At 38.1% G+C, this 16850-nt stretch overlaps 1 protein-coding gene across 10 annotated transcripts in view; it reads right to left on the minus strand.

Moving 5' to 3' along the window:
* The window catches only part of PHLDB2 (pleckstrin homology like domain family B member 2), a 105911-nt gene that overhangs the window by 41381 nt on the left and 47680 nt on the right, over positions 1-16850 (minus strand). For 9 of the 10 annotated variants that reach the window (XM_054577321.1, XM_054577322.1, XM_054577318.1 and 6 more), the window contains exons 6-7: positions 7582-7710; positions 27-182 (exon numbers count right to left, since the gene is read on the minus strand). In XM_054577321.1, the coding sequence (XP_054433296.1) occupies positions 27-182; positions 7582-7710 (285 nt within the window). The remainder of the gene's footprint in view (positions 1-26; positions 183-7581; positions 7711-16850) is intronic. The other variant, XM_054577320.1, reaches the window with a different exon arrangement.

Raw genomic sequence — 16850 nt, forward strand, 5'->3', positions numbered from 1 at the left:
CATTGAATGACACCTGGCAAAAGTACCTTTCTAGTAACAATGTTCCGTTGATATTCAGCCACTTCACGCAAGAGCTGTTGGGTCAGATTCTCCTTTTCCTCATCCAGACGGCTCTCGTGCTCAAGCTGCTGGAATTCCAGGTCCTCAAAGTGTTTGCTCTCAACATCCAATAGGTCAGCATCCTTCGGAGAAAAGCAAATGAAAACACGACACACCAGAATGGCTGCAGCCTTTTTTAATGTGGACAAAAATTATTAAAAGGAAACAGTCCAAAATAGTTTTTCATTTACAATATTGAACAGGGTAAGAATATGGTAACCCTCTCTTGGAATTAACCCCCAGGGCAGAGGCTGCTGTTGGAATTGAAAGGAACTGGGGGGCGGCAGGAGATGGGGGACACATTATTTCAGCATTGACTTTAGACAGCTTTGTGGATATGGAGAGTCTTGCTTTACATCTACTAGGTGACTAAAATGGATCACAAAGTATAAAAAGAATATAGTAAATAACCTTAACTCTATCTGCACACCAAAGGTGTGACATAGTCTTTTCAGAAAATTCTTATTTTCCACAAATTTTCAAATAAAACAGGACTTTAGTATAAAAGTTGCCGACTGTAAGAAAGAAGTTGGCATACATAACAGATCAGAGGTCCCTTAGAAGGAAAGATGTACCCCAAATGGCACACAGCACAATCCATTAATATGTGAAGAGAAAATTTTAGAGCTTCTTTATATTTAATTTTAGTTTCCTTTTATAATTTATTTTTTCTTATTATATTACAGTTGTCCCAATTTTTCACCCTTTGCCCCCATCCACCCAGCACCCCCTACTTCCTTTGGCAATCCTCCCTCCTTTGTTCATGTCCATGAGCCATGCATATAAGTTCTTTGTCTTCTCCATTTCCTATACCTGCTCTTAACGTCCCCCTCCCTATTCTGTAACTACCAATTTGTACTGCTTTATCCCTTCACCTTTTCCCCCATTCCCCCAGAACCCCCTCCCAACTGGCCACCATCCCAACATTCTCCAAATCTATGATCCTGTTTCTGTTCTGCTTGTTTGCTTAGTTTGTTTTGCAGATTCACTTGTTGATAGTCATGTATTTATTGCCATTTTAATGTACATAGTTTTGATCTTTTTTTAAAATAAGTCCCTTTACCATTTCGTATGATAATGGTTTGGTGAAGATGAACTCTTTTAGCTTTACCTTGTGTGGGAAGTACTTTATCTGTGCTTAGATTCTAAATGGTATCTTTCCTGGATAGAGTAATCTAGGTTGTAGGTCCTTGCCTTTCATCACTTTGAGTACTTCTTGCCAATTCCTTGTAACCTGTAAAATTTCTTTTGAGAAATCTGCTGACAGTCTTATGGGAACTCCTTTGTGGGTAATTATCTGCTTGTCTCTTGCTGCTTTTAAGATTCTCTCTTTATCTTTAAACTTTGGCATTTTAATTATGCCAAATGTGTCTTGGTGTGGTCCTCTTTGGATCCAACTTGTTTGGGATTCTCTGTGCTTCCCAGACTTGTATGTTTATTTCTTTCACCAAATTAAGGAAGTTTCCTTTTATTATTTTTTCAAATAGGTTTCCAATTTCTTGCTCTTTCTCTTCTCCTGTTGGCATCCCTTTGATGCAAATGTTGGAACATTTGAGGTTGTACCAGAGGCTCCTTACACTATCCTCAATTTTTTGGATTCTTTTTTCTTTTTGCTGTACTGACTGGATGTCTTTTTCTTCCTTATGTTCCAAATCATTAATTTGACTGTTGGCTTCATTCACTCCACTGTTAATTCTCTGTAAATTGTTCTTTATTTCAATTACTGTAACCTTCATTTCTTCCTAGGTCTTTTTTAAACTTTTGAAGTACCCACTGAGTTCCCAGAGCATCCTTATAACCAGTGTTTTGAAATCTGCATCTGATCTCCATTCTGTTTCATTCTTTTTCTGGAGTTTTGATCTGTTCTTTTATTTGGGCCATATTTCTTTGTCTCCTCATTTTGGCAGCCTCCCTGTATTTATTTCTATGTATTAGGAGGGCTTCTTTGACTCCATGTCTTGGTAGCATGGCCTAATGTTGTAGGTTTCCTGTAGGGTCCAATGGCACTGCCTCCCCTATCCCCCAAGATGGATACTTGAGGTTTGCCCTCTGTGTCGGCTGAGTACTCCCTTCTCTTGTAGATGAGTCTTGATTGCTGTGAGCAGGTCAATGGGAGGGATTTACCCAGACCATGTGAGCCAGGTTGATGGAGATTCAGGCATGGTGCCGCCACACTGTGGCTCTGTGGGGGTGGCAGGGGCAGGAGCTCAGAAAAGGTTCAATGGCCACTGTCTGCTGTTCAGGTAGGAAGCTATCCCTCAGCTCTCACTCTAATGCTAGACTCTTCAGTTCTTCCCCATATGCCACTGGTGCCCTTCAAGGTGTTGCCCCAGTGCTGGAGCACACAGGGAGTGAGTCTGAGAAAGTCCATGTATGGTGCAAGTCCCTTTAAGAGGGGCTGCCTGAGAATCCTGCGGTTTCTTCCGTTGACCCAATCCCCACAGGATTTTATATCTATAAGTTATGGAGACTTATCTGCCTGGCACTAGAATCCTGGGCTGGGTGGTCTGGTATGGGTCTGATATCCCTCGCTCCTGAGGCATCCCTCTGTTTTATGTCCATCACATGCAGGTTTGGGACCAGCTCATTCTGTGTCTTCACGTTTCTGCCCCTTCGTCACTTCTCCCCATCTGGATGAATGTGGTTTCAAGTTTAATTCCTTAGTTGTCAGACTTCCACAAAGCTCAACTTTTGGATGGTTCTGAGCGAGATTTGTTTTGTAGTTTAGCTGTAATTTGCTGTGGTTGTGTGAAGAGGCGAGCCACATTTACCTATGCCTCCATCGTGCCCAGAAGTCTTCTTTTATAATTTCTAAATGTTTCTTAATGGACATCCATAGAATAGTATATGTACATTATTTAAAATAAATATACATTTTTGAGCATGCATAGGTATATATATGGTCTATATAATACATATAGGGATGCATGCTCACATAATTTTATTGAAGAGAAATGTAATAAAAAAAAATTTGGAGATTGGGGTTCTTAAACCAGGCTTCTGTAAATCCCTTAAAATTGATTACCAACCTTTTTAGTGGAAAAAAAGAGAACAACAGCTTTCATCAGGCACAAAGAGTGACTCAAAAGATTATGTACCACTACTGTGTGGATAATCCTAGGACACTGAAGAAAGATTAGGCATCATAAAAAATCAGATGGTCTAGAATAGGCATTTTCCAACTTATGAGATGCCTCAAGATAAGAATGAACCTGTATTTGTGCAAAAATTGGTTTGTGTTGTGTAAATTATTCTCCAATCTACTTTTTAAAAAGACACCTACCCCCTTACTTTTGGAGACTTTGACAGAGCTGCAAACATAGTATGTCTAGATTTTTTAAAAATACATAATTTATAAATAAGCTATGGCCAAAAGGAAGAGCCAGCTGAACTACATGGTTTGCAATCTTCATAGGTAAAAGAACTGGGACAAATATTTTTTCAATCAAAACATCAAAAAGAATTAGAAAAATAAACATATGATAAGTTAGATCTGTATCAGTGTTTAACTCCATTCACCTCCTGGTTTTTATTTAAGTGATGAAAAATTAAATCTTTTAATCAAATGGAATATATTTCTATTTTATGAAATGAATGTTATTCTGGGAATGATTCACAGAAGAGATATTAGCTACCATGTAACCATGTAATTAAAACCAACACTATAGCAACAAGGTTATTATGTCAACACAGGCAGCGTATTCTCAGAGCCTAAGAGCAGGAAAAACAATTTTAAAAATTTATCATTTAAAACTTCTTTACATTTTAATTGGACAAACAAAATGTGGTTTTGGTTTCAAGTTATTGGGTGACATTTCAAGTTTCTCAGACATTTATTTCATGCTTATAATTTCTAAAGAAATTAATGAATTCAGATCAAATTTAGTCACTACTGAAGGAATTAAGAGATAACTAAAGTATTATGTCTCAAAACAAAATACCTGAAGCAGCATTAGTTGATATATTTATTCATACAGGCACATACACTAATTTTTAAGATCTTTCCATTAAGCTTCATTTGTGTCTAAAAGTTATTGAGATAAAAACTTAATAAACCCCCTATTTTAGTTTATAAAAAATTTACATTCAAAGTGGATATAGGGCTCACAATATATACACTATACTAGTCAGTCCCCCATTCCACATCTGGTTAACATGCAACATGTTACTTTAACTGCATCAAGGTCACAGTCACTAATGTATTTGTAGTAAATATTTAAACTACTGCAAGAAAATAACAGCACAGTAGGAAGGAAACTAACTTGAAAACGAAAGCTAAACTCAGCACTCAGATTCCATGTGTGTAATCGTTTGATCAAGTTATTTAAACTATTAAATTGTGTGTATATAAACTTAAATTGTGAAAGAAAAAACTTGGGAGGGGGAAAACTTTTAAAAGATGCTAGATCATAAGAACTCAGGAGATGGAATTTAGGGGCAGGAGTGGTTTCATTGAATACCGAATAATATATGCAGGAAGCTCAAAGTCAAGCATATGATAAGTCAAATGAAAATTTGAGCTCCACCTCACTACTAAAAGAACATTACAGATCTCTATCAGCTGGCAAGCTTAAAGACCAGGTGTGAAAGGCTATAAAACAGCTCACTAAGGAAAATTTAATGCAATTCCTTTTTTTTTCTTTCCAATCACGTTTTTGAGAATTTATATAGCAAAGTTTACATGCAGATCTTGATGTTTTCTTTGCCTTGCAGAGAAATAAGAGAATAGATGTGGTAATGCCAGGAGGAATTAAAGTAATAATCTAACAGTTCAAGACCAAGTCTGAAGGCAAATTTTAATGGGGCCCACACTTTGTTAACATTCCTCCATTTTATGTGCTACAGTCAAACACTCTAACTGCATACTTTTGGAATTTGGAAAGACAATGGTACAATGGTACATCTAGTATAAATTCCTCACCTTATATATGAGGTTGTTGAGGCTCATTGAGGTTGAATGAGTTGTGCAAGATTAAATTATAAACTGATTGTAGAGGCAGTGAGAAAAAAGGTTTCCTAATCATAGATATCACTGAATAAATTTTTTTAAAAGTCAAGAAACTAAAATCAACCAGATACCTGAGTAATTATCAAAAGCACAAGAAACATGTTTTAGCCAGGTGTTGCCTGCATTTAATAGTGGAATTTATCCTGGCAAATGAAAGACTCATTTAACTTCAGCTTTCCTTTCCACACTACTCATAGAGAACAATTCGATGGGTGAGCCTGTGCCAACTATTTACAACCGCAGGCCATGAAACAACATCAGATGAAAACTGTATTATGACTCTTAAAGCAATGATTTAGCGGTAGAAGCCCGGTCATAAATCCACAGTATAGTATATACAAAATCATTCTACAATTTCAGCATAAGTATCTGAGAAAATATATAGTTTAAGAAAATGATGTTCTCACTATTCCTTTATTTTGTATAACTTGCCTCCTAATAAAGTTTGTTGTAGTAAAACCAACTTTACTCAACTGAGTTAAAATGCCTTGGGGAAACTTTGTAGTGAAGTGGTATTCTGAAGTGTTTTAAGTCTGAAGGGAAATGAGTTGTGATAACATAGGAAGTTCCTAGTATGAATGGACTTCCAATGAAATAACCGAATTTTTTACTGATTAAGCCAAGGGATTTGTGAAGAGTTAACTCTGGTCATCATTTCTGAAAAATAGAATTAGTAGACTTTGTAACATCAAGTGAACAGAAGCTACCGCAAGCCAGTTTCTCTCTCCTAAGAAAAGGCGTTTTATGATAAGAAGCTTACACTTTGCTTGGAAAGGAAGAGGAAGGAGTCTTTGCCTTCAGTTAGTGGAACAGACTGTCTGCATCATTTTCCTTCCTCCTTTCTAGTCATACTCTTAGAGCATATACAAATTTATGAGTTATCCTATAGAAGCTAGATTAAGCAAACAGTAATTATATCAACCTGAGTTCAGGTTACTAATAGAATCTACCAATTTTTATTTGAAGCAATACTTACAGAGTATAAAAATTAACTGTATAACTAGAGAAAGGAAAGAACAAATTATATAACTATGCTGCTGACTCAAAATAAAGTATTACAACTGTGTAAAAACTTTAGTAATAAGGAGAGTTGAATGACATTAAACAACTATAAATATCAGTCTCCTAATCTCTTTTGTGAACTGGCATACACACAAACAAATGAGAAACTAAAATAATTTTACAAATACTATTCTTTTCCTAATCATTTTGCCACAAGATTTTCAGAGAACAGTGACACTGAAGAAAGAGAATTTTCATCTTCTTACAGCAAATTTAGCTGTGCACAATAAAATGACTGAAGAGAAGGAAACACTAACTTTCTTTGATCCAAGATTGTAAGAAAGAACAAATATTAAAACTGATGTGCTGCAGTTTAATCTGCCTGTATTCGGTACTCTTTATTAAGATGTTTTCAACCTCTGTAATATATTGAAAAGTTTTAGCTAATTTTTCATAACCTACTGATACTCAAGGCATCAAATATTTTTGTATGAAAGGTCATCTTAAACATTTTCAAGGGTGGGCTATCGTAACTTATTTTTCAACTTGTCCTTTCCCGAGAAGGCATAGACATAACATCATAAGGGAAACTAGCCTTCTTTCCTACTCATGTGGAATCATAACTTGTTAGTCACTCAGCACTAATTACTATTATGTGACTCCTTTAAAAGCCCAAGACTGTCTCCCAGGGTCACAATTTATCTGGGCTGCTGTTAGAGGAAACAGAGCTGTTGTCCATGAAATTGTAAGTGGCTTTCCCAGGAACTGCGAAACCACCCATGTGGAAAGTCTTCTTTGTAGAACAAAGAAGGGCCATGTTAGACCCTGCCAGTGTCAGGTTCAGCAAATAACCTGATAAAGTTCAACTAGAAGGTCTATGCTGCACTAAGTTTTTAAAAATCATGAAATTCCTATGAGAAGATGTTGAGGGCATTGGTACTGCCCTACATCTTGGGTCTGGATGTTTGACTGTTGTGCTCATGCTAGTGAGTTCAATGTCACTAAGAATCAGAGAGGGAAAGAAAAAGAATACAATAAGCAGTGGTGGAAAGCAAATCAGAGAATAAGGTAATTTTTGAACAAGAGTATGAAATCAAGCTAAAAAGAAAACATTCAAGGGTAAACAGTACTCACGATGCAGCGATAATAGGGCGAAGATGTCAGTTGATTAAATGCTACAATCTTGGTAATGGTTACATGTCAGGAATTGCTCTCTTTGATTACAGGAATAACTCCAGAAATGTTTTTACATAAGCAACTAGGTGAAGGATTCTAACAAGGAATTTTTTAACTGATTAGCCTGAAATGATATATATTGTCAGCATGCATATTTCTATTTAAAAAGTATCTAATGACCAGAGCTTAAGCAAATTTATGGTATGTGAAGAAGGAAGTCAGAGGTAAGTAGAATTTAATTTAAAAAAAAAAAGAAACAAAAAGAAACAACTGACACATTCCTGTTTGCTACTGACCCTCTTCAGTTGTTGCTGTAACTGTTCTCTCATGGACTCAGGACAATTGTCCAGCTGCGTCTTCTGCTCGGAGTAAAGCTCCTGAAGCCTCTCTAGTTTTTCCCTTTCAGCATCAAGCTTTACCTTCTCCTGAAGTTCAGAAATCAGAAAATAGAAGAATAGAAATTACCTTCATACCTGAGCAGACGTTAGTGAACATTTCCCAATGATAACACAAACAAGTATACACAAACACTAGATATCCTATGAACATAGAAATATACGTTAGTGACAAGGATAAGGGGGTGTAAATGGAAGTAAAGACAAGAGACCCCATTTCTATATTCTCAAAACACAATCTACTTCCTTGAGTATTGGCACTGACTTCCACCCCTCCGTCCTTCCTTACCTATTTCCTGCCACCATGTTACAATAGCCAGAGAAGCAATGGTAGTTGGTCAATGGTCAACAAAGAACAAAAATAATGCCAACCAAATTCCTAAGATGGCTTTACAGAGTCACTTGGCAGAGAACCAGACAATAAAAAGCAGGCATTTGCCTCATGTACTGTGGTAGTCTGATTTTCTCAAGGCATTTCTCAGGCAAGCTTTGGAAATAACTGAAATTTTGTTCCGATGTTGGAGGCACATTAGGCGCTCCAGCTGATACCCTGGTCTTCTGAAACATTCTAGCTATCCGGTGAACTTCAGAGCTTAAACAATTATAGAATCTGATTCCAAAGAGAGCATCTAATTCAGAGGCTGAGAGAGCTAGTAAAAATGCAAGACTGACCAAGCAGCAAGAGGAAGGTATATCAGGCAGTTGAGCAAACACCAAAGCGTGACTTTTACTGTGGGGATAAGAACGTCCCTACAATGACTGACTTAAAAAGTAAGTGAAACCTGGACTGCGAACAAAGAGGAGAGGAGAACACCCAGGAGTCACAGAATAGAAGCAAAAGGACAAAATAAACACTAAATCCCTCCTAAGTCACTCACTCCAAAGCGACCCTAGACAATTTCCAGAATATAATAGGCAAATACTGCACTACAGTGATTACGAGGCCTTACAACACCACCTTGTAGAGATACAAAACTTCAACCTGTTTAGTGCCAGTCTTCCCAGCCTGTGTTCCCTTTATGATACTCTGAACCCCTGAAGTAAATTTGAGACCTGATTCTCTCCTTGCATATCACTGAGACGAAACAGAAGCACTTTATGAAGCATTACTACAATTTCAGCCTCAGTAAGCAAAATACCACGACCTTGCTTTCCTTGGGACATTCTATGGGAATTGGCAAAAAGAAAACTGGCTTCTAAGTCTATCACAGAAGGACATATATTTTTTCAAGGATGAAGCTCTGAAATAGTCTTATAAAATTATACTTACTATAACTTCTTTATCCAAATGGCCATGGTTTCCTATGTAAATATATAGTCAGATTCTTTATAAAAGAAGTTATGGTTTAGGTCTGAAACTAATGACAATAATACCTATACCAGTTCACTTGAGTCTCCATTTTTGGCTTAGATTTTAAAATTTCAAGGGCATTTTAGAAATGTATATTCTGATTTAGAAATGTATTCTTTTCTCAAAATTATTAAGTCCAGAAGTTGTAAAACTGAGTTCCCTACTTCATCTATCAACCTAAAAATGATTCTACAACTTAAACCTTAGCAGACTCTAAAGATAGTCTTTTGTCTTATCCTTGTCTTTCATGGTAAGTTTGCCCATTGGGCACATCTGTTGTGCAGGAATTGGACAAAGCAATGGTATCGTTCACAGAAAAAAGGATTCTCAAATGTTAATTCATAGTAAAATTGAACATACTAGTGGTACCAGTTAGATTTAGTCTTTACTTTCAGAATTAATAATTTTTTCCCTTAATAAAGCCAGCAATACAGAACGCCCATTGTCTTTTGGCTAAGAAAATGTATTTCCTCTGTGTGTGGATCAAAGATGGCCCCATTTACAAAGCAAGAGAATTTTATCCAAAAATAGTTCTATTTCTAGATACTGTATCACCAGATTTTGCAGCAAATCTAGTTCCAAACGGAAAGTTAAGCAAATAAGAAAACCATTCATTCCAATTAAATACCCTATGTTCAAAGCCCTAAAATTTAAACTTATATTTGATAGAAAACATCAATACAATATTTGGTAATATGAAAAGACACTGGTCTAGAACACAGAAATAATCAAACTATTGCTCTGATGCTCTCATTTTTAAAAACTGTTAATAATCATCACAAAAAACAACTAATAAAAAACAAACAAGCAAGCAAAATAGAAACAGCGACATGGAAATGCAGAACAAACTGACAGTGACCAGAGGGGAGGAAGAGGGGAATAACGGGGCAAAGAAGGAGAAGGGTTGTCAAGGGACAGGTATAAAGGACCCACGGACAGAGACAATGTGGAGGGGGGAGGATTGAACGGGGGAGGCGGGGGTGGGTAGGGCAGGGGAGAGTAATGGGGGGAAATGGGGACAACTGTAATTAAACAATTAAAAAAAAGGAAAAAAACAACTATTTAAGAAAATACCTTATGTTCACATAGTGCCTTCCTCCTGAAGTGTTCAAGACTTTTTGCAATTCTATACAAGGGGGCCGTTAAAAGAATTATGCAAGCAGGTACCATCAGAACCGTCTGCAGCGTCTCTGTGATTTATCAGTAAGACTGTGACCACCACCTAGGTCTCAGAGCAAAAGCTCACTGGGGCCAAAGCTAGGGCAAAAGAAGTCAAGGGGAAGGATGAAAGGGCTAGTGGCAGGTGGGCCTGGCCATAAATCACAGAGCCCACAGAGGTGACATCACTCCTGCACGAGCCAGGAGCAGGCCAACTCTTGAGCCAGAAGGAAATTAATATTCCTATCTTCTATTTACTGCCCCGGAAGTTTTCAAAGGAAAATTAGCTCTGGACAAGTAGTTAATTAGGGCTCAAAGTATCACCTTCTGCAGTGAAGGTAAAACAGATGGACAAATTAAATGGCATTCCAGGGTTCAGGGATTCATATTTTTACACGTAAAATATTAAAACTGGGTGTTATCCTCTTCCTCTAGATTTAAAATGGTAACAAACTCACCTATTCTAACTACTATAGGCACAGTGATATTTTCGAAACACTAAATTGTGAAAGAGTGTAATATTTTTTAAAGATTCCTAAATCTATTTTGAGGAAATAAATAAAGATAAGTTGCTAATATTTTAACAAATTTAATTCTGTTAAAAAAATTAATTTCAAGGAATTGGAGACTCTAGGAAACACCAGATGTGCAAGGGGCATTTCTAAAACCAAGGGCACAATGAGACTTTTCTAGAGACATGGCAGCTTCTGTCAGCACTGTTCTCACATTGACTTGTCCTCTCCTGATGCACTGGCAAATCCGGTTTAGATCACAAATTCATCACCAGATTCTGCCTATTTTGTATATTTAAGACTAAAGTGTATTTACGGCCAAAGGTAAATTATTCATGGGCAAATAAAAGTAGAAATCAGTACATTACATCAGGCCTATTATTCGTTTCCACAGTGAGTTGTTCACTCACACACTCAAATGTTTATAAGAGGTTGGAAGTAGAAAAAGAGAGAAGCTGATCACCTTCCTCATGAAGTACAGGTTATTTAGCTCTGTGGTCCTTAGCACTGACTGTATGTTAGAATAACTTATATAAGCTTAAAAATATATATTTCCAGGCCTCCAGTTAGTCAGAAAGGCTAAGGAATGAGTATTTTAAAAGTTTCTCCAGCTTTTTCTAGCATGCAACCAGGTTGAGAAACACTGATTTACCCACCCAGAATGATGTGAGAAGCAAAAGCAGTTAATTACAATTTGATTTTTCTAATGAAGACACCAGATTCTACCACAGGATCCACCTGAAATTGTTCTTAAAACATTTGGCCTTAGCACATTTGCTTCATTGTGTAAAAGGCCTCTCTTACAAATAATATCCCAGGTATTTTTGTCCAAAATTTTTACATTCAACTTAAATGCCTCAGGTAAACTAAAGGAAAAATAAACTGTGAGGGATTCCTGTATTGAATACACATTCAGAGAGAGAGGATGCATTTCAACTTCAGATGCAAAATGATTCTCTTCTAATAGACAAATGGTCAAGAGTATTTATAAATTTACCCTAAATAATTTGACTTTGTACACAAGAGTTGCCAATTATCTTGAATGAACATAATGATAAAAGGCTTGCTTTGCTAAATCTGTGGTTAGAAAGCAGGCAGTAACATAAGTTGTCTCGCTTTTAAGTTGTGTTCGTGAACTGAAATTTAACTCGCTGGCTCTATATGAATTCCAATCACACAGAAATTCTTGAACACCAGTGAAAAAAATCATTTTACCATATCTAAGAATGTAATGCTTGTTAAGCAGATGGTTCAAGGTTACCCTGAAAAGATACTATTTTATCAGCTTGTATAGCTGCTAGATAAAATAGAGGACACCTAGTTAAATTTAATTTCAGGTAAACCACAAATTATCCTCCAATATAAGTATGTCCCAAATAATGCATGAGACATAATTATACGAAAAACTTCTTATTATTTTTTTAACAGTTCAGTGGTCTTTATTTTTTTACACCTCTCATGCCATGAATTCATAGGGAATGGGCTCCAGGAGCTCAGGCTCCTTTGCGTCAATTCCCACACAGCGTGCTTTTCTAGGTGGAGAAGGCTGTGCTTCAGCTGAGCCTAGGCCCCTTTCTCTTTGGCTTCCTTTTTTTGCTGATCATTTTCCCTCATGCATTTCAGGGAGCTATCTCGGCTATATACGTTAATTCTCTTGGCAAGAAGCTTGCCCTTAACTTGTATGTTTACACAATGCCCACCACATGCTGGGTAACATTATAGAGCCTTCTGGTTTTGCCATGGGAATATTTGAGGGGCATTTGTTCTTGAACAGTGTCCCTTCCCCTGATGTCTACAATATCACCTTTCTTGTAGATTCACATGTATGTGGCCAAAGGAACAACTCCCTGGCTTCTACAAGGCCTAGAGAACATACAGCGGGTGCCTCTCCTCTTCCCTTTGTGTTTGTCATTTTGTCGAATTACTCGAAAATGGCCATTACAGCCGAAAAGAAAATATTACTTTCTGTTTATTTAAAATTCAAATTTAACTGAATATACTACACATACATATACATACACAGATACATACATACAGATACATACATATGCATACACACACACATATGTGGACAGGGGAAAATCTGGCAACCTTATTAACTTGATAAGGTTTTCCTAAAAATTAAGATTCATCTTTTAACTTCCAAACTGTTCAGCACAGAATCCAGCACACGCTGGGTAAGCATGCCATGTTTCATAAAAAACTGGTTCAGGTTTTGAACTGATAAAGTGATGCGTTAAAATCCACAGTCCCTTAGCCATCCAAAATACTCTCCATACCGGAGAATCCCTTTCCTTCCAGTTCCTAAACGCTGTGGGGTTGTTTACGCGGCAGGCGTCCTCCCAGGTTCAGGGGTTAGGCAACTGTGTTAAGCCCCAAATTCCTAAGGCCGCATGGATTCCAGATTTCAGAATAGTCTGAATTTTACAGGGGTAAAGCAGTTCATACAATATATTATATGAAGAAGTACCCTTTACTCAAACACATTACAACTTCTACAGCTACTTAAAAATAGTCACACCAAGTGTGAATATTAGTCAAAGTCAGGTTTTGCAAGCAACTAAATTTTGGTGCCAACCTTACAAAAGGACGTTTTCTTTTCCACACAACTTTTCAGATTTTGGAAGGGCAAAGGAAATAAACCTGTGTCGACAAACAGTGATTGTTGAGAACCCACTCCCTGCCTGCCTCTAGGGAGGTGTTTCCCTCTATTTCTCTTCAGCATTTCTTTTCCTGTGGCTTTGCCATTTTAATTACACAATGAATGGATGTTTAGTGTAGAAAAAGTTGGAAAATCAAAACACTAAGATATATGTAATCAAACCACCACCAGAAAAAAATACCCCAATCTGGAATCCTGTTGATTTAATCCCCAAATCCTATGATATATTTCCACTTCCTCTAACCAGGGAGCTAACTTTGAAATGTAAGAAAGAGGTGCGGGAAGGGCTGGGTCCCTCTGAACATTGACTGTGACTTGGCAAATGCTTGCACTTGAGAGGCATTAACACTTTGCCGAGGAATTCTGGGCCTGGCTCACTGTCATCCCCGGCTCTGAAGGAAGGATGAGAAGGAAGTAACAGGTACTTTGGCAAGATAATAATGGGAATAAAATTTAACCACTTAAACTACAGTGACAATTAGTCCAATAATTTGAGATTTCACTCAGGAATATGTTGTATGGCATAGAGCAATTTAAGCTTCAGTTCACACTTTTAAACAGATTTAGCTATAAAAGTGTACAGGTCAGGACAGCTACAAAATATCATAATTTATCTGAGTGAGGGTCATTAAAAAATGCAGAAGATGAGGGAAGTGGGAGGAAGGGAAGCCGGTTCCACACCAGGCCTTCGCACAAACTGAGCTTCATGGCTCTGGTGGCTTCCACACTCTCCGTCACCCAGCCCAGGAAACTGAAGCCATTTACTGGAGCAAAGGTTAACAGTCCTCTCTCCTTTCATTCGCCCCAAGAAACATGGTGGCTTCTTTGCTTACTCCTTCATCAAGTAAACATCTCCTCTGGGAAGATTTCTGAGTCAGATATTTCAATCAGTTCAGGGTTTATCCATATTCATAGAGACTCTATCTGTGACGGGACACTGCCTGAGAACACACAGGCAGGCGGCCTGGAGCTCAGAGTGCCATGGAGATAGCTTACTGGCGGCCTTGGCAGTGAAAGGTCAGTCCAGGGAGCCACTGCAAAAATGTGCACTAACTACATAATTAAATGCATTGTCTATATTTTATGTTGTCCATGTAATTATGCCTATAGCTTATATTTTATATGGTAACATATAAAAATAATAATCATCTATAATATATTAATTTATTATCTATATTAAATATATCCAACAGAATGATAATTCCCAACTCAGTTAAAAGAAATAATACTAAAGACTGGTCTTCAGAGCCAAAGAATGACATCAATGATTTCACACCAGGATTTGAACTCTGAGGTATTATTAAACCTTCTTCCTATGTCTCCAGGCCTTGCCTCTAAAAACACTAGAGCAGGGCCTACAGGATGTGCTATCGACATCTGAATCAGAGCTTGCCCAACAGGGATATCTTTTCAGGTTTTGGTTTTCTCATTCCACAGTTTATATCTGACAGCAGCAACAGGTGTATGGAAAAGGAAACAAGAATCCAAAAGAGCAAAGGCCACTTCCTCCTTCTGTCTTACGCTCTGGCTCGATGGGCAGCGTGATTACAAGCCCACTGGCATGTGCAGCTGGGCAGAGCAGCCCAGCTGTCCTGACACTTGGCCGCGTAGCTCTTGGGCAGGTGTTTGGCTCAGTGTTTCTGCTAAGGCCCAGACCAGACTTGTTGTTAGCGGGAGATCCATGCACAATTCTCAGAGAATACTGGGTGGTATGCTGGCTCCCACTGTGAGCTCAGAAAATAGAGGACAATGATGTCTTCCTCTATATCACAGGCTAGAGAAGGAAATAAATATCTAACAAGCCCAGAACAAATGTAAACTATCATGTATGATTCATAAAAGAACTAAAAGAACAATAGGGAGAACATAATATGAACTAGAAAGGTTTGGAAGGGGTTTTCAGAAAAACTAACACAGAACCTAAGTCCCGAATGGCGGAAACAACAGGCACCAAGTATGAGGAAGGGCATTCCAGGCAGAGCAAACCAATCAGCAAGCGACCTTTGGTGGGGATAGGGCGGGAGAACAAATCTTTAAACAAACAGAAAGAGGACCACCATGAGAGAGGTGTGAAGAAGGGGAGAGTGGTGACAGAAAGGCACATGATAAATAAGGACTTTCCATTCATACAAAATACAGCAGAACACAAGACAGAGTGATATGATCTAATTTGTATTTTTTACACAAAATCACTCTGGCTGCTGTGAAAAGAATGGGCTGAAGGAAAGCAGCTGGAAACAGAACTAAAGAAAATACTTCGAAGATTCAGAAGAAATTACTGTTAGTGAAGATTCAGAGACGTTGAAGTGATTGAGAAATCTTTTCATAATCAATTGGATGTGGAGTGATGGAGAAAGAAGTGTCAAGAATCTAGGTGCACCAAGGGGCCATTTCCTGGACTGGGAAAACGGGAGGAACAGCAGGATTGGAAGGGAGCAGGATGTAGAAGGCAAGGGGAAGGATAAGATGAAGATTTCAGTTACCGGGCATTCAGTTGGGAATACCTGTGAAATATCTGAGAGGAGATGTCAGGTAGGCCACAGGATATGAGTCAGAAGTTCAGAGAAGGGTGGTAAGCTAAAGAGAAACATTAGACAGTCACCAGCATGTACAGGTTATTGGAAAGCACGGCTATAAAGAACGTGAGGATACCAGAAGAGAAGGTTCAGATCAGAGACAAATACTCTTAAGAACTGATTGGATAGAGACAGAGGAATAAGCAAAGGAAATTGAGATAGAAAATTCAGAAAGACTAGAAATCTTCAGAAAGATTAGAAAATTCAAAATTCAAGTAAGAGGAAAAAAGGAAAACCAGAAGGGCATGGTATGTGGAAGCAAAGGGGTGTGGGAGAGGGGAAGTACCAAGGAAAGACTGTCCCCTGTCCCGAGTGCTCCTCAGAAATCTAATCACAAGAGGAACGAAAAGTACCCAGCGGGCTAGGCAGCACCTAGGTCTTTAGCAGCCTTAATAGAAACAAATCCGATGAGTGGGAGCCTCAGCCAACTGCAATGAGAGGGATGGTTAAGAGGCAATGGAGGGGGAGGACACACAGAGCGCTAAGAAAACTGAAAAGTTAGGCTATGACGAAAGGAAGCGAAATAAGAGAGTAGGTGATAAAAAGTTTATTTTTAAGTAAAAATTTTTTAAAATAATGACGTCAGCTTGCTGACAATAAGTTTCAGTAAAGCGGAAAAAGGTGGAGAAAGAGGGATATAAGACGGAAGATGTTGAGATGGTGAATGGCATAAGGCCCAGAGCACATCCAAAAGCACTGGTCTTTGAGGGGAAGAAAGAAGCTTCCTTGGCTGTGGAGAGATGGGATGCTTCTAATTTCTCAGTGAAATGGGTAGTGAGACCATCTCTAAGCCAGTGGGAGGAAAGGGGACCAAAGGTTTGAACAAAGTGAACGTATACAATCACCATGCCATAAAATGGTAGAATAAGTTTATTTGAGAAACACAGTAATGCCGCCATGTAAGACGAGTC

The sequence above is a fragment of the Pteronotus mesoamericanus genome, unplaced genomic scaffold (assembly GCF_021234165.1).
Source record: "Pteronotus mesoamericanus isolate MK-2021 breed Mesoamerican mustached bat unplaced genomic scaffold, CSHL_Meso_final contig_42, whole genome shotgun sequence".
NCBI classification, from domain to species: domain Eukaryota; kingdom Metazoa; phylum Chordata; class Mammalia; order Chiroptera; family Mormoopidae; genus Pteronotus; species Pteronotus mesoamericanus.